At 36.3% G+C, this 19,706-nt stretch overlaps 1 protein-coding gene across 4 annotated transcripts in view; it reads right to left on the bottom strand.

Annotated features, from left to right (window-relative positions):
• LOC149075769 (uncharacterized) overlaps positions 1-17,959 on the bottom strand; it is a 32,260-nt gene extending 14,301 nt beyond the window's left edge. Inside the window, exons 1-5 of one of the 4 annotated variants that reach the window (XM_089243280.1) lie at positions 17,877-17,959; positions 15,689-15,916; positions 10,709-10,940; positions 10,486-10,609; positions 3,576-3,679 (exon numbers count right to left, since the gene is read on the bottom strand). In XM_089243280.1, the coding sequence (XP_089099406.1) occupies positions 3,576-3,679; positions 10,486-10,609; positions 10,709-10,935 (455 nt within the window). In that variant the 5' untranslated portion in view covers positions 10,936-10,940; positions 15,689-15,916; positions 17,877-17,959. Of the gene's footprint in view, positions 1-3,560; positions 3,680-10,485; positions 10,610-10,702; positions 10,941-15,688; positions 15,917-17,876 lie in introns of those variants that run through there. The other 3 variants (XM_089243277.1, XM_089243279.1, XM_089243276.1) reach the window with 3 other exon arrangements.
• Between the last annotated feature and the right edge of the window lie 1,747 nt (positions 17,960-19,706).

Raw genomic sequence — 19,706 nt, forward strand, 5'->3', positions numbered from 1 at the left:
AATGGTTATCGTTACATCGAGAGGTAACATTATATCATCAGGTATCGCCATATTTAATCTGTTGTTGGTAGCTCTTCTAAATTGCTGCTGTTGGTACTGCCATATTATGCATTTGTAAGTGCTTATTCACAACAAAAAATTGTAGTTGATTAGTTGGCGAAAAAAATTCAGTAAGTCCTTCCATCCTGTAAACAGTTTACCAAAAAAACTCTTGTGTACTATACAGAAAGTAGGTTCACAGCAACTTCATTAACACTTTTATGGTGTATATAGTGCAAAATACTGATGGTATTAGATACTTATACCCTTGAATGAACAAAAACTGGCGAGGAATTTAAAATTATATTGAAGTTAATTTTCAGAAAAATATAAGAAATATTAAATAAAAAGGTAACACAAAATTCCCAATGAGTGGCTGAAAAAAGATGCCCATAAAAAATATGTATATCAAATATATATCTAAACTATGTCAAAAATACAGTGATCCAATAAGAGCAATAAAAAACCAATAATTATGATAAATATAAATATACTGCCTACAAAAAATAGTGGTTGTCTCATCTAAGTATGGATAGCTTCTTAATTTATCCCAATATGTTTATCATATTCCTTTTTAAACATGCCACTTGTGTTAGAATTCCTTATCCCCCCCACCAGAGGTAAGCTCTATTCCAACTTTACACAACCGTATTAGAGAAAAACTCTCTATAATACCACAACCTAGAATTGTCCCTTGTCAATTGATACTGGTGTCTCCTTGTAGCAATTGATTGATTATTAATATCTCATGATACATTTCAACCCCGTTGAAAATTTCAATCACTTCAATCATATTCCCTGACATCTGCGCTCTTACAATGTAACATTTAAAAAAATTGAGTCTCTTCATATCATAAGCCCAGCTTGCCATCAAGAGCACGCGTGGCTCTTCTCTGCACCCCCTCGACCAAATCTATGTCCCTCAGTAGGTATGGTCTCCAAAACCTGTTCTGTTTATCTGCGAAGCAACAAAAAGTTAACAATCTTATGATCACTAGAAAAAAAGCTGTCTCCAACCAAAATGTGTTCAACAAGATCCTTGGGACCAGTGCAAATAAAAGTATTGTTTTAGCAGTTTCGAAACCCACCTCAAAAAATATCATTACAGAGGATTTATCATCATCATAAAGGATATGGATGTACTGAGAGGAGTTTAGCATTAGACTATAGGTAATTCCAAATACGATTAAAAAAATATTGTTGTAGCGGGATTTATCGTTACATCAAGTATCGTTGAGATTTCACTAGAGAAGCTGATCAATCCATTCCTCAAATCATGTTAGTTAAATAGTGTAGTGAAGGGGTTCTCAAACTGTGTGCCACCAATCTGATGTTAGGGGCACCATGGAATTGTGGCCTCAGGGACGGCAGAACATATATGCTAATGTTGTTAAAGCAGCACCAATCATCATTCAAATATAGCTCATACTTTCTCAGTTCAGGCAATGAAAGATTTACCACAAAAACGAGACATTTTTGTTGAATATGTGATGTATGGTTGTCATACATATCCAAGTGAACATTATTTTCAATTATGCAAGCAATACCAAGTATTTTTGACTTCTGGTGTCCCTGTGTGGCCCCGACAAAGGGTTTTCAAAGAGATCCTTTGTTAAACTGCTTTGGCGAGCCATGAACAAGTGTTCATCAGGGAAAGAAGTTTGAGAACCAAGCTTTAACTTCACTCATAGTTAAGAAAATTGACGGCAGAGGGCAGCACTGCACCAATAGAAGTTGGACTTGTTCATAGCTTGTCATATAGCAATTGTTCATAGAAGAGTACACCAGGCTCAGAAAAGTCAGACAGACACGAGTATGGACCATTAAATTACTTTAGTACACTGGTGTAAGAAATTAAGAGAATTTGCAGACTTGGTCGATTATCTCTAGAAATACTGTACCGATTTTAATGAAATTTGATACAATAAAAAACAAATAACCGTTCAATAATTGTAATAAACATGCATGATCGTGTGTAACACTCGTTGGAGTCGGAAGGTATGAAACAGCGGTTGCAGAATAAACAAAAAAATGGGTTAATAGGGGGGGGTATGGTCCCCTATTACAGATACACAGGTCTCGCAGCGTGATTTCATACTTGAAATAAGGCAGTTTATCATTTCCTGTGGCAATTGGTCCCCCTCGTTCAGCAACGCTGTTTTCATTCCCTGGATGGTTCCCGAAGGGGGGGGGGTTGCGAGTTGAAATTGCCCTCCTCAGAATGTCCCAGACATGCTCTATAGGGTTAAGGTCTGGAGATCTGGCTGGCCAATCCATCCGGCGAATATCCTCCCTCTCTAGAAAATCGTCGAGCAGAAGAGCTCTATGTGGCCCCGCGTTATCATCCATTAAAATGAACTCAGGGCCAACTGCACTCATGAAAAGGCGAACATAGGGCTCCAAGACCTCATTCCTATACCTCACACCAGTTACAGTGCCTCTTTCCAAGACATGGAGAGGTGTGCGGCCATCCAACACGACGCCTGCCCAGACCATTAAACCTCCTCCGCCATAATGGTAGATTTTGCAGACATTGGAGGGTAGGTAGCGGGTCCCTGGTTCTCTCCATATGAACGTACGGCGAGAATCGGTGCTTATGCTGAACCTGGACTCATCAGTGAAGAGAACGGTCGCCCATTGATCCATACTCCAATCTCTATGCTCTCTGCACCATGATAAACGGATTCTCCTGTCCGTAGAAGTGAGCGGGACGCAAACAGCAAGTCTTCTTGCAAACAACCCTCTCTCATGAAGTCTTTTGGAAACAGTCACCCTTGGTACACGGGTTCCTGTGGCTGCATACAAGTCACGATAGAGCTGAGAAGCTGTAGCACTCCTGTTACGCCTCGCTATAATAGATGGATGACGATCTTCTCTGGCCGTTGTGGCTTTTGGACGACCTTGCCCAGGCTTTCTCTCGATAGATCCGGTATCCTGGAACTGTTTCCATAAGTTACACACGACGCTGGGCGTTAAATTGAACTCTCTACAAATCTGGACTTGAGATTGGCCTGCTTCTAGCCTCCCCACAATTTGCCACCTCATTTCATCATCTAAACGTTGGTGGTTATTCATTTTTACTGTTACAATTTGAAGTTAACCAATTGCTGCAAAATAACACCAAGAAATTCGCCGAGGTGTGCTAGCGAACGAAATGCGTCTTAACTTACTCGCACTTATAAAGCCTGTTTCTCTACTGGCTCCGCCTACATACACATGTACACTTACGTATTTGACGTACAAGATTTGCATTTTTGTCTAGAAACAGTGGTTCTACATTCAGTTCAGTTCTTTTCATGAAATTCGATAAAATATGCAAATTCTCTTAATTTATTTCACCAGTGTATAATACAAAACGTTTTGCTTCTTAACAACAGATGCAATTTCAAGCGGCAAAAATGAAATTAACTGAGAAAGTAGTAAAATTAATCCTACAAAAAATAGGAGGGGTCATCAACTTCATGAATACTGATACAACAGAAACACAATTTAAGTCGAAAAAGTAGCCAAACTTCATATACTCATAAAAGACTTGCATTGAACTTGCATCATCAGGTTCATCATCCATGCAATGAGAACAGAACTCCTTCAAAGTATCTATTGTGATGACGATAGCGTTCAACTTTTTCTCTTTTACAACCTGAAAAAAAAAAGAAGAAAGAAAAGCAATCATCTGAAATTTCAAAATATCACAGATTTGAAATTTTTGACATTTATTAACTATACTGATTTTTGAAGTTTTATGGGATGAGGATCATGTTTTAATATTAATATTGTTTGATTTAAGAATGCAGTGAAAGTTACAGCGATATGAGCAGTTATGAGTGATACTCATGAGACTGGAGAAAAGTATTGTTACACAGGATTTATTGTTATAGATGGAATATAATAACACTATGAGAGGTGTGATGGGACCGGAGAATACTGATGTATGAAGGATATAGAAAGAGATTACCTTTTCGGTGAGGTAATAGACATAAGAACAATGTAAGTTTACTCAAAATGTGATGAAAAATAACAGCTAGATGTGTTTCGGAAATATATGAAATTCCTTCTTCAAAAGCATAAAAAAACAGATTTCTATGCCATGGAAGAAAGAACTTCATATATTTCCGAAACACGTCTAGCTATTGTTTTTCATCACACATTTTGGGTATACTTCTGTCTATGGAGAGATTAGTTTTTTTCAGTAAAAAAATGAAAAAGCAACCCCATGATGCAAATACAAGTTGGTTTCTAAAAAGTAGACACATGAAAGCGGTAAAAGTTTTGGAATGTGATAAATTATTCATTTACAATTTTTCCCTTAAAAGTTTGAAAACCAGGCATCTGCAGATACAAATAAACAGTTATCCCCTTATGTAGGAATTGTAGCTGTAAATTTATACAAACGACCAAAAAAATCAGTCTACACAGTATGTCTGTAGAGATGAAGATAGAACATACTTCACTGAGACAGAAAAAGTCATCACCAATCAAAGCAAACAGTTAACAATTTTTGGCCAAAAGTAGGAAAATTATCTGGACCAAAAACAGAGCATATACCTGACTTGTCCATTGGATTGCATAAACCAAATGGTCACTTAATTTTTGGAGAATTTGATCTCTCAGCAACTCACCAAATGACATATTTTCATATTGATTTGGAGAAATGGTGATAAACAGCGTGAATGCTAATGAGCAGTCAAAGGTGGAGCTGACTGATCTAATGTGTACATGCATATATATATATATGACTTGATATTATCATCATGTGGCCCCCAGACTATCTCTGCCTATGTGTGTTGAATACTGCTTTCTAAGTATCTGTTACAACACAATCTACAGCTGAAAATCACTAGAGATTTACAAGGAATATGTATCTCAGAAATTAATGATGAATCTTGTTATTTTTTTTTTGATAAATACCAAAAATTCTCAAATTTCAAACGTAAAAATATTTTTTTTCATTGTTCTGAAAACATTTGATGACAGGGCAGAATATTTTTACATATTAGCATTGCAAATATGGCTTGATAAATCAGAAAGCAATTTAGGCATCAGCAAAATTTCTTAGGAGCCGAGTGGTCCGAAGCTTACAGGAATTCCTCTTAGGAGTCAAGCATGGTTTTTAGCTTAAAAAGAAAAACCAGTTTCAAATAATGTTTTTCCAATTTTATCAGGAACTTAACACTACTTCCCATGTTAGAAGACATCTGTAATGAAATCAGAAATGTTTTGTTATCCTTACTCAAATTTAACGCATACAAATAAGAAATCAAAAGGCAAAGCCAAATTGCCAAACAAGGTGGCTGGAAAAAATAGAGAGAGTAAAAGAAATATATAAAAAAGTAAATAACATTGGAGAAAAAAGTCTATAAAAATATGCTTATCACAGCATAAATACAGTAACCCAATACAAATAAATCAGAAAAAGAACTAAAATACATTGCTGAATAAAACTATGGTAGTCATCCATTTATGTACAGATAGTTTTATAGATAGCTCACCCAGCTTATCATATTTACTCTTGAAGGTGTCTATCTTGGGAAATGCTTTTATAACCTATTAGGAAAAACTTCCTGCGACCCAACAACATGGAAAATTGTCCCCTAACTAATCAAAACTGGTGTCTCAGAGTGGAAGCAGTTGAATGACAGTGTAAAAATATTTGATGATTCTTCATATCAATCTCATTAAAAAGCTTAAATTCTTCAATCATATCTCCATAATGAATTGTTCGGAAGAAAACATATTCAATGAATCAATCACATAGAGAAAATATTAAGTGCCAATATTTTCTAGCTGCCATGGAGATCTGAGATTTGTCAAGCCCTCTGGTGTCTACTTAGAAACCATTTGCAATTATTTCCTGAGTATAAATCTACAGGTGTGAATTTTGCTACTTTGAGGGGGAAACAATGTAATAAGATAATTGTATTTGCAAATTCCACACACCAATAATGAAATATTAAGGAATGAAAGAGGGTCATTGGTAATGTTCATATGGGGGAAAAAAGTCAATTTTTTATACTCCTATCTCTATGGCACCTATACATGTTTGAAAAATTATTTTATTTTTACAAGTTAATTTCTTTTCACTAATCTTTTTTTTAATATAACAAAAATGTAAAACAAAAGAGAACAAGAAACATAAAATATTACTAACTGACATTGATATAGACAAACTATGAAGTTACATATAAGTTGACAAGAGGTAACAGGGCTACCTGCACTGATATTACAATGTAGATAAAATGTACAGTAAAAGTCATTAGTACAAACAGTATTATTACAATGCATGAAAACTAACAAGAAAAGAAAAAAAGACATGTAAAATATATTATATGAAAAGTTAGTAAATCAGAAAACTGATGTACCACCCAGCAGCACACTATATCGTTAGTACATTGGGCTGGTACCGGTCCAATATACTAATGATATAGTTTTCTACTGGGAGAGGTATAAGAACTAGTGGCAGACAGGTATTTACTACAGGTAATTACTTCTCTGATGATGATGTCACTCTTCGCTATTCATACAATGGTTTTTAACAGCGTAGACCACATCTAGCGGTCTAGGGTGTTCACCCGGAAAGTGCAAGGACGTGGGTTCTTTTCCCCGCAGGGGCAGTTGATTTTTCTCTCTTTCCAAAATATATCTTTGCATCAGCCAGCTGTTAAAAACCTTTGTAGGTATTTACTTGCAATGAAAAATAAGCAAATCGCTTTATGAAACACAATCAAATACAAAACATTATTACTGAATATTAAAAACAAGCTTCACTATTTGAGATATTAGCAATGTATAAAATGTTCGCTTCATTTTTTAAATATATATTTCTATTTCAACCTCTCAGAAAAAAAAAAAAAAAAAAAAAAAAACACAAACAAAAAACATTAGCATATAACTTGAACCAAGAAAAATTCTGATGTTTTTTTGATAAATAACACTCTGATAATGGGCAGGATAATGCTATACAAGAATTGTTCAAAAAATATTCTATCTTTATTCATAAAAAATAATCACATTGAGATACAACAATCGTATATTAATCTCCTTTAAAGTAATCCCATTGGGCTGTTGCACACTGGAACATCTCTATTGAGATGGTCCATCACATTCTGCATGTCTTCTCTAGACTTTCTGTCTTTCAAACTGAGCACAACTTCGATCTATATATAACCACAAGCTGATACCCGGGGACGTTGCCCGTTCCGTAAAAAATTTATATACATATAGCTTATTATTTCTTAATCAAAAACATTTCTGCATCAAGTAAGAAAAAATTACTTTTATTTTTAAATATTTTAATTAAAAACTTAAGGCAATCGCTTGTGGATACACAATATTTTTTGTTTTCCCACCTGGTGTGTAGATGTACAAATTTTTGGGATTACCAACACGCGAACAGGTGACGAAAAGCTGTCCGTGAGAAATACAGGGTTCAAGTAGGTTGATACCTGCCACTGCTAACGACCGGCCTTGCGCTTTGTTGATTGTCATGGCAAAAGTTAAACGAATCGGGAACTGCCATCGCTTAAAAGTGAATGGTATTTCTTCCATGATAATTGGGATAGGGGCCATTCAAGTATGAGATATTAGGACATTATTACATAAGCAGATTTTCAGCCATTTTTGACCCCCCCCCCTTCCCTTGTCAGCAATACACTGATCCCCCCCTCCCCCTGTCAGCAGCTTAAAATATTTCATATCTTCAAAAAGGGGTGGTTGATGACGTAAGCAACCTTCAAACCCCCTCCCCCCGTCATCAAAAGTCAACATATCAAACCCCCCCCCCTCGATGCTGACGTAATACTTGAATGATCCCATACGTGGAATGAAGACGTCTTTTCCTTTGGCACATCCAGTAGAATCGGTGCTTCGATGATGTAATTGCGCAATTTCTTCATGCAGAGTCTGATGCCATTGCAGAGTCTCAGTGTTTCCAAATTTCTTAAAAGCATTATAGGTGCTCCGACTTCGGGGGTCAAATTGTGTGGTGGCACACTCGGAATATCCAGAGTTTAGAAATTCTGCAGAATACATAACTGTCTGCCTGTGACAGTTTCAACCGATTTGTAAGCTGTGGAGTCTCCCGGAATAATTTTTAGGATTTTTTCGTTGATCTTGTTCAAACTGTCATTTTTCGATGCCAGAATCGTTCTCTCATGAAGCCACTCATAGTTTCGGTGATTTTGTTCAATGTTTGGGAAGACTTTGTCTGCAAGTTCTTGAACTGAGTTTAACAACTGGCAAAATTCATTTGGGATCATAATGAGTCCAGTGCTTGGGCTTCCACGGGAATTCTTCTATTGCCAAGTTTGATCAACTGACGTGAAAATGATAGCAGTGCTGAGTCATTTTTCAGTTGAACTCGCATGTTAGTGGATAATGATAATTTTTTAACTTCGTGCCAGAGTGTTGATGATTTGAGGCAAGCATTGACTTCATCAGCTGGCGTTAAACATTTTTATTCCCAACTAGCTATAATTCCCGGCGCTGCACGGGTTTTCTTCAATGAGGCTGTTTGAATCACGTGATATCTCCCTCTTTCTTTGAGGGACATGCAAACCGTGTCTAAGTTAACCAATATGGCGACTTCCTGCGCGACTTCATGAAATAAACAAATCTAGATTTAAAGAAACATAGAAACGAATATATATTTTTTCCCCTTTTTTTAAGGGGTGCTAGGTATTTCGATCCCCCCCCCGAACTTTAAGTTATCCATCTGCCTGTTTCAGCTTTCAAAAATGCTTAATTGAAGCTGTGGAATTTCTTCAATGTACTTTACGGGCCCATAATTAATTTTAAAACATCCTAAACTATGAATTTATGCAGTTGAATATCAAAAGACAATACGGAGACATTAATTTTCATGCTTGAGGAGATATAAATAAAAAGTTGAAATCAATGTCATTGCCTGGATATCCAACTCAAAAGTAGGTCCAGCTAATTACTTAATATTTAATCTCCCGGGCTTTGTATATCTCTGATCGAACTCAATATTTCAGAAATCTAGAAATCAATACAATTTTTAAAATTATTGATGTGACAGAAAACTCCACAAAATTTCAGCATTTCTACACTAAAATTGGCAATTTTAACACTGATTTCTATGAGGATCACCCTTTTCTTGACCCTCAAAGCGATGCTGATGATGATTATGACATCTATTCAAAAAGCGTCACTGGCAGGATTGAAAATGTATCAAGCCATTATAAAGGCATAAACTATTATACATATGCATATACTAACAGAATTAAAGAAGTGACAAACCGTTGTAAAGGCATACACACGTCTGAAACGCATTGCTAGGGAACCACGGTAACCAAAATAAACATTCGGAAAGTGATTGTTGAGGCTCGTTTGGGGCATCTGCCCTGCTCTGACGAAATTTTAAAGTAGCCTATCGTTCAAGTCGGGCCCCATTTGGCATATATGCAAAATTTGGCGATGATTGATCTAAAATTGTAGATTTGTATAGAGAACATACACACACACAGACAGACAGAAAATCAATTTTATATATATAGATTTTGTCGTCGTAGTTGTTGTCCTCCATTGTTAGCAACGTCATAGGTCCAGCTTGTGCAGCAAATATTATTCAAGCACCTTTTAAGCATTTTTTAAATTGAAACTATACCTCTACAATGGGCAGTTGATGAGATAAAGGCTAGCCTATATACAGGATACCCTGTATATAGGCTAGCAGAAATACCAGGCGCTCTTCCCAGGAGAAAAAAAAATCCACAGCTCTCACACTTCCTCACTGATCTGTGGTCCGCCAGTGATTGACAGCTTCTGCATTCAGGAAAAAATTCAAGCATTCACATTAGGATCACCTACAAATGTGCACAAAAAAGGTGCTTCCCTGGCTCCCTCTATTGACACACAGATAATTATGTTAGGATATTTTATGAACAAACCTCCTACCTATATCTGAAAAAAATAAAAAAAACCTCATGTTTTTTATTCAAGTTTCTGGCAGGACTTGAAAAATCTGAGGCACCACATTGCCATGGTGACAAAAAGGTTGGTATTGAAATATAAAATTTTCTGTCTGATTAGGAAATTGGAATCTGAGAACAATGAAATACGTTTGAATTAATATCGGTAACCCTAAGTCTAACAAATTTTGAATCAAGATTCTAGAGTTTTTCTCTTGAGGGGAAAAAACGTTGGCTCCTAAGAAATTTGACTGGCACTTAAAATTTTTTTTGTCATATTTGATTTGTCAAGCCCTGGTTGCTAGTCACAACACTGGTAAACTGTACACACACTTCGTCAACATTCTTCTGAGGAATTTGAAAAGAATCAGTACGTGCCAGAATGTGTGTTCTAGGTATAGAACATGTGCACAGCTCTAGCATATTTATGTTGCCACAGCTGTGCTTATTTTGTGTTCTTGTCTCTACTTGCAATACTCAGAGATAAGTGAGAATAATACATTTGTTTCGAAACTACCTTTATTGTGTAAAATTCTTGCTTCAGAGCATGAAGCAAAACTTGAGCAGCACGTTCCTTTGCAGCTTCAGGCGAAATGCCAGTTGCCTCACATAAAACATCATCATTGACTATCAGTTTGGAGCTAGAAAAGAAAAGTGGGGGAAAATTTAAGGAATAATAATGAGTAATCAAAGTGATAGAAAAATTTTTTGAAAGAAATGTCAAAAACAAATACCCATACGATGCATTAGGTGTGAGTTGAAAGCATTCAATTTTGAATACATCGGAGAATTCACAGAATTTTATGGAATCTTTGACTACATCCAAAGATGTATATTTGCTTTCCATTATTTCAGATTTGTCAAAAACAGTGAAGATTCCACATTTTCCTTGATGTAGGACTTTCAAGTCAGTAGCCAAAGATATGACCTTCCCTTGAGGGCTGCTGCGTAAAACCCTCTGATCCATTATAACTATTAAAAAATTGAAGAAAACAAAAACAATTTTATTGCCACAACATTTGGAAGCATGTTCAAATGTTAAATGTCTGAAATCTAGGTAAAAATGGTTTGAAGCATAGAGAAACAAAAAATTTGGCAGAAACACCATAACACATAGTGAATCGATAACTCTTCAGAATGTCAAGTTTGAACATACTTATACTTGCACCGTTAGCCCAACAAGGCTCTCTCTAATGATGCAAATCAAATTTACATGATTACGGTGACCACAGTAGTGCCCTTATATAGAAGTGATCAAGGCACTCATGTGCTTCTGGCCTTGCATATATATAAAGAAGTTCACTTCTTCTCGGTTAACGAGTCTTGTCAAAAGAAAATGTTGTCTACTACTACTTTACCTCACAACAATTTCGGCAATATTAACGTACAGCAATTTACTACCAATGAAATTGAGTCGGAAATCCCCTCTATAGAGAATATAACCAGTCATGTTATATTTCTGTCCCCTCTCAGAGAGAGGGGATTTCTGGTGACAGCCATATTGAAGCATCATCTATCTGTGGTAGCCTCTGGTTTGGTAGGGAAAGAACTTATAACCTATGTCCTTTCCTAGGATCGAACCAGTGAACCTGGTGGCAGCCTTCATGGCAGTAGACAAGCATCTTATCACTCAGCCACTCACACCCCTATCCAAATGTTGTTCGATGTTACCAAAATCCAAGGCCCATTACTGATCAAAAATAAGGCAAACCCAGCTTTCAAATTATCTGAACAGATTTATTCATCTCATAATTATATTACTACTACTAACCATATATATACATGCACCTCATACATATTCTTCAACAGAATTTCTAACGAATTGGTACATGCTGGAATGTGCATGCTGTGAACCTGCCGTGAAGGTAACTATACTGGAAGATGTAGAAAACTAGCCCTCTCTGAGTTGCCAGAGTGGCGCAGTCGTAAGATGCTCATCTTTCAGGGGCATAGCCAGAAATATCGTTCGGGGGGAACCGAATTGATGGAACAATAGATTTGGCTATATTTTTCCCTTTTTCAGCCATTTTCTCACATTTCGGGGGGGGGGGGTGGTGCAGACCCCCAAGTCCACTCCCCCTCGCTATACCCTTGTTATCTTCCACCATGAAGGTTGCTGTCATGTCTGCGAATTTGATCATGGGGAAGAGCACAGACAACAAGGTATTCCCCCCGCAGAGCCAGTGGCCACCACTGATAGATGGCACCTTCATTTCTAACCCAACTCCATAGGAACTAAATTGCAGTACTGCGATATAACGAGAGTTGTTACGCCGTAAAGAAATAGTCATCTCAGAAAAATTGATTTCCTTCTAGTAGATAACTGTTATAAAGCACTGATGGAAGGCGGTACTGGTCAGTTATTGGGACGACCACCAATCGGTGATGAGAAACCAATCAAGTCTTATGTGGGATTACATTGTCAGTCTGAAAAAAAGAGTTGCAGCTCATAACAAGCATGAATAGAAAGCCCAAGCAGTCATCAAAAGCAATACAAATGTTGCTGGCTTTACTACGATTGAAAAATAATCATTACCTTTTCAATTTAGCGAATTACAACTTAATTTTATTCATTCATTGAAATTACTTCGACACTGTGAATTACACTAAACTCGATACAATTTATATTCAACATGGACACTCTCACTTCACCAAATTAAACACACAATAAGTTGTTGTTGTCAATTGAGACAACACTATCTCAGGTCTGTCAGGTGAAGAAAATCTGTCTATTATATGAGCACGAAATTGTTCATATGTCATAGGGTCTATCAAGTGAGAGCTTGACTGAATGTGAGCAAGTACAGCTCCAGAACATTTCTGTAATGCAATTTCTTTCTTAGTACGAGCATCCCAATTCGCCAAGGCTGATGCACGATCAATTCTTGAAAAAAAATCAGTCACTGTCAATCCTGAATTTGTTCCATCAAATACGGGTATGGAATTGTAAGTGCCTACTATGATCGGAAACATGTTAAACTGCTGGACATTCTGAGCTTGGGCTTCCTCGTGAGCCACGATGTAGTGTGAAAAGAAAAAAAAATTTTAGCGGACTCTCAATAAACACGTAAGGGGCAAATATGTGTAAAAAAAATATATAAAAAAAGAAAAATTGTGTAAGGTATCTCGCCTGGAGAAGTGTACAGGCGGCAGCCTTTACCGTTTTAAGAACGATAGAGGGGACGAGAAAGAGGAGGATCACACATCAAATATTTAGTAGTTGAGACCACTACAAGAATAAAATACAGTCCTCTCAAATCCAAAATGTACCTCAATGTTTGTGAATTGTGCAAGTCTGTGTGAAATTATCCCTATGTGTATATAAAAAAAAAAAATCTGACTGGGAAACTAATCGGCTAAACGGTAATCACGAAACAACACAACCAAAACGAAACACGAATAAAATTTTCCACCGGAGACATGACACGAGTTGCGAGGGAGGAGACAACGAGGAAGAAAAAAAAATCGGGGAAAAAAAACGAGTTTTCCCTCACACACAGACTCATCCGAAAAGGAAATAGAAATGGCGCTCAGGTTTAGGTCTTGACAATTGAACTCAATCACGATACTGAAATCACAGCGTCGACAATAATTGGAATTCAACATGAGAAACACAATTTATACGTTCAAAATATGACTCAAATCACACACTCAATAAAATTATGTCAACTATATAAAAATACGCTAGCACAAACACGTTACAACGATTGAAAAATAATAATTACGACAGTTCAGTATAGTTACGCCAAGTTACCACAGATTCGCCGGTCGACGGCACCACTATATGTTGCTGGCTTTACTACGATTGAAAAATAATCATTACCTTTTCAATTTAGCGAATTACAACTTAATTTTATTCATTCATTGAAATTACTTCGACACTGTGAATTACACTAAACTCGATACAATTTATATTCAACATGGACACTCTCACTTCACCAAATTAAACACACAATAATTATAATTTGAATCACTCACCGTCATCTCGGGGCAAGGTTTCTTGCGTCCCCTACATTGAGGGATCTCGACCCGGGGTTAGGAGGGGGGAGAAAGAGTAACTTCACGACTCTTCAAGCGCGACATGTTGGTCGTCCAACCTTCAGCAATACCTCTCTCTCTCTCTGGCTAAAGCCTCGTGTGTTCCCAAACCAAGTTGGTGAAGACCACTGCTATTGGTCAAAGGCAATCGCCTGATTTCTGTGAGGGGTTTCATTGGCCCAGAGGCACAATGTCTGTCTGCAGAGTTGTGATGATGTTATGTAATACATACTTATTCGGTGCTCAAGTGCGTCTTAGAAATACCTGGTGAGGGAAAGGAGAGCACACGTGTTGCATCCCATGTATGTATGTATGATGTGTGGTTTCTCTATGAGAAGACGAGAGGGTGAGAGAGTGTGTGTAAGATGCAATCGTAACACAAATCATGCCATTTGAAAAACTGTGCTAATGGTTGTCCTGATGACTGACCATTAGGTCAAATCAAATCTATTCATTTTCAACACAGAGATTTTTAGATCCTTTTTTAAAACATATTTGTCATCCAGAGGCTGTGTTTTATTAACAATGATGCTCCTCCTAGGCCACTTTGAAAAGCACAGTGCAAAATGTGTAAATTACAATATCTGATGTAAATAAGCCAAGGTGAACTGGATGGTTTTACAGTGCTGTCCATCCTTTAAGGCATGAAGAGGCATAAACAATATTTGCAATGCTCAGCAAAGAGATAGAAATGAAAGTGCTTAATTTGTAAAAAATGATTGCACTGGCATTGAACAGTGTAATGTAAACAAATCCTTTCAAATAAAAATATAAAAGACAATTGAATGCTATTGGATAGCATCAGAATCACCAAACCTAGTATAGGCCTATGTGTCCAACTGATTTGTAATGCACTACTGTTTCACCTATACACCAAATATGGACCGTACTTTTGAATGATGAATATTAGTTATGGTCCAAGACCATGAACTAGTAAATACAAAATTATTTTTTCTCTTCAGACAGAAGTTTTTGATGACTAGGCCTACTCTACTTGTTGAACCCTCAAAATAAGCAAATAAAAAATTATTAAACCAAAATGGTCCACATATACCCTCCAAATAATCGTGAAAACGATACAATTTCTGCTTTGACAGAATCATTAATTGCAATCTACTACATTTGTAATATTTGGCAATATACAGATGATTCCCTGCTCAATTAAAACCAATTACACAAATTTTGTTGATAGGATTTGGTAAAAAAGAAAGAAAAGTAGGACAAAACTAGAAAGTAGGACAAAAGTAGGAGGAGTGGGAGCCCTGGAAACTTTAATTGCAAAGAAAAACTGTTTTCCCATTTTTCCATATCCCATTCAATCAAACAGGAAAAATAGTCATCATACTTACACAGGGACTTTTTCTGGATAGTTATAAATCAGCTATTGCTATCCGAAACCACAAGTCCCTATGTGATCTTATCCAGTGGTGGGTACTGTATTATATGAAAAATAACATGAGAATGAAAAGGAAAACTGGTCTTATCATATTGGTCCTTATAATGGGGGAAGGGTTCCACAGCACGTGTTCGTAATAATAAACATTATATATAGCTTTGTATACATATCAAATACACATACACATGAAATTACAACTGTTGCACAAGTGATACAGTTGCTCTCCGTGAATGTTCTAAAAATAAACTAAATATATTTCACAAAATTTTGAGTTTCTAATACTCACCAAAAATATGATAAAAGAGAGGCAGCTTTCAAAAGGCATGCAGATCAGTCACAAGTTTAATAGAGTATTACACCATCATCCTATCTCATCGTAGGGATTCAGAGGACCATAGGCATGCAAAGGCAATGCCACCTTCCCTTTCAGAGCCAATGATGTGGTCAATCGACAGCATTACTTGTGCTTCCACCTACAGCTCTTCAAGTCCATTTCCACATATGTTTTCTCAATCTGTGATATGTAAAGATAAGATCACAGCGTTTTACATGATCACAATGGGGATTTCCTATATAACAGTAATCAAACTATAAAATATCCAAAAAAAAGTTTCGTTTGCAAGTATGGTGACCATACCCATACATCTATGGTGACCATACCCATACATCTCGTTTGGTTGAATGGGGCATGTGGTAAAATGTAACACGTCTGTTTTTCTTTCCCACATGATTGATCAAAAAAACTTTCAATCCTGCGTTCCATTTTTTATATGTATTCTAAATCAGAACTTTGAGATAAAATCCTGCATTTTTGTTATTTAACCATTGTGAGGCTAAACTGTTTGAAAGCTTGATTACTGAGGTTTGTGAGCGTTAGGGTACAAATATATATCGAACGCTGGTTTCTGATTCTGCGAGTTGGCTCCCTTATGTGGATTAGTTAAAATACTTTGAATTCAGGTTTTTAATCGATTAGCAATGGTGCCGATTTGCAGAATCTGAAACTAGCATGCACCATGTTCGTACCCTTAGAAGGGAACTGTATAATGTATATCACGAATTAAAATATTTTTTTGAATGTACAATAAAGAATTATGATATTTTTTGAAATATGAATTTGGTCAAGCGAAAGAAATTGATCAAGAACTTAACTGAAAAGAAAAGGGTTTTTTTTTGTTCATACATTTACCTTCAGTATACGAAGGCCATTGCAAAAACCGCTCCGCACATACATGGAATTACTGCTACTGACCTAATTTGGTCCTTGTGCCAAAAAACCAAAATTCAAAAATCCATGAAATCACAACGTATACCATGGACTGATTATTATTAATCACATTAAGCACAGAAATTTCCATCATCAAGAGGAGGATACATAACACCACCTGCCAACAAAGGTCTTTCAGCCTGATACCGATAACTTACGGGGCAAAATAAATTTAGTTAAACCTTAGCTGCAGAATGAGCAAAAAAATTTCAACGGAAAAAAAGATAATGTTATCCAAAGACCTGATAACTGTAAAAATTTTTTATTCCCATTTTATGATATTGGTCTGTTCAGTTTTTTCCAAATGTGATAGCAATACCAAAATGATAACATTATTTGTGATTCCAATAAGCAATGTCAACTGTAACTGTTCCACTGGTGAGTATTATTAAGCAAAGTTTATCTACCCTTCCACATAAGCGAAAGTCCTGATAATTATAATTAAATTTTTCCGTTATTGTGATATTGGTGGGCTCCATATTTAGCGAAAGTGATAATAATACCAGAATCATAACATATTCATGATTATAATATGTACCGTTACTGTATTTACAATCATGTCTGACACAAGGAAGACTTGATCATGGAACGAATCATTTGAGTTTCCTTTACTTTCTATGAGGGAAGTTTGATTCTATATTCAATGTCTCGAATTAGAAGTACACTGACAGAGAGTGGACACTTAAACCAAAGTTTGGCATGAAAAAAGAACCTGGTTTAAATAGGAAATTAGTTACGGAACTGGTAAAGACATTAAGGGGATAGTTCTTCGGTATTAAAAAGGTTGAAAAATGCTGCGTTATTTTATGATTGTCGTACAATAACATTCTCTAATGCTGGGGGTTCTCAAACTGTGCGCCTCCACTCTTTGTTGACAAAGGTTTTTGAAAATATTCTTCGTTAACCAGCTACGGGGAGTTCACGAACATTGAATAGGGGCGCCGTGGGTGGGAAAAGTTTGAGAACCCCTGGTCTAATGAAAAAGTCCCCTTTTTTGAGTAAAGGGTACGGTTATACCCAAAGCGGCTCGAGATCTTTATACAGCTTTGGTTACACCTTACCCACGATCACTCACTCCACATGGTGGGGGAAAAAGCTTAAAATGCTTCAAATTTTTAACTTTGGAGATAACTCTCATGATTTATGAATATTTGATACAACACACAATAGTAGTAGTAATAATAATGAAACGTCTAAAATACATTACTTTTTTTTAACTATGGGTCCAATTTCTATAGAGACGTACTCTTGGCCAATTTGAAAATAACCAAATCCCGGTTTCGCTCTTGGCTCGCTTACATTGCCACAAAACAGACATAATTTCCATTCCTTTAAATTATGAGCGATAACTATACGCCCCGCATTTTACGGGACATTCCAAGATCTTCTTTGACTGTTCTGAATTTTTTTGTGGATGAAAATATCTAGTATTGGTCTTTTTCAACGAAGATCAGTTGAATTTTTATTGTTCACAAGAAAGATTAAAATAATTGAAGTTTATGTCGAAATCACTGAGCTATTAGTAAAGTTTGAGCTATAAGTAAAGTTTACTTATAGAGTGATTCCCGGGACAGTCCCGGTATTTCCTATTTTTCTGGCTATCCAGACTTTCTGGCAAAAGTGTCCCGGTTTTTCCCATATTTTACACGAAGCCTATTTGAAATTTTATTGTTCATTGAAGTCAAAGATTAAAATTATTTTTCAACTCATAAATTATATGATAATTCTAGGCTGACCATATTTCTTCGAGAGAAATACAGGACATTAGGATTCCAAATACGGGAAAATACAGGACATCGCCAATTATCGCCAAAAATGACACCAAATCCGAAAAAAGTTGCCAAATATTGTTGAAATTACGGAAAATCAAAATGGTGAGAAATGAACCATTACTGCAAATTGAAGTGAATTAAAATGAATTCCACGAAGAAAAACGTCAACACGAATGTGGGAGAATATTCTCTTAATATTCTCTTTTATAGTTGTAATTATCATAAAATAATTTATGAGTAGAAAAATAATGTCAATCTTTGACTTCAATAAAAAGTAAATATTCAAGTAGGCTTCGTGTAAAATACGGGAAAAACCGGGACACTTTTGCCAAAAAGTCGGGATGACCATAAAAACATAAAATACCGGGACTGTCCCGCGAATACGGGACGTATGGTCACCCTATAATTACAACTAAATTAGAATATTAATCTCCCACATTTGTCTTAATGAACGTGTTTTCTTATCGTGGAATGCATTTCAATCCCCTGCAATTTGCAGTAATGCTTCATTTACCGCCATTGTCATTTTTCCGTTATTGTCAGCAGTATTTGGCAACACTTTTTGGTTTTGGCATCATTTTTGGCGATAATTGGCGATGTCCCGTATTTTCCAGTATTTGGAATCCCAATTTTCCGTATTTCTCTCGATAAAATATGGCCAACCTACGTATAGCTCAGTGATCGAAATACGGCTGTTTTTTGCTGCCATCTATCCATAAATTTGAGAACTTCATTCAAGAATCACAAACAGAAAAGATAGGACTCATGCTGCCATCTGTTACTTAAGAAGCAAATAAAAAAACACCATCAACCAGTACTATTCCTGATGAACGACAGATAGCAGTAAAATGTGGAATATTTTTTTACTCTTGGTCAAAGACGTCGAAATTATTTGTCAACCAACATGGCGGCCCGCTTGTTGGATTCGAAGCCAGGCCCATCAGATATGGTGTTCCTGACAATATTGATGATGCAAGCTACCATCGATGTAACAAACTCACCCTAAGAAGCGCCAGTTGAAAGGAAAAAAAACGTGCTAAATGTTGTAAACCGACAAGTACGAAATAATGTGTGAACATTCATTTATATACGCCACTGATGTAAATACGGTCGTTCTTGATTTAATGTATTCGCATCAGAAAGCTGTACGGTTTTGACTTATTACTTCTTAGTGTGAAAAATATTTCTTTAATGAAATGTTCATTGTCATCTAGTTTTCAAGGATGATAGTAGATGTGGGTTTTATTTTATTATTATTTTTATAA

This window comes from Pholcus phalangioides, unplaced genomic scaffold, assembly GCF_987345545.1.
Source record: "Pholcus phalangioides strain wild (caught in Gottingen) unplaced genomic scaffold, Ppha-v1.0 ptg000015l_1, whole genome shotgun sequence".
Lineage (NCBI taxonomy): Eukaryota > Metazoa > Arthropoda > Arachnida > Araneae > Pholcidae > Pholcus > Pholcus phalangioides.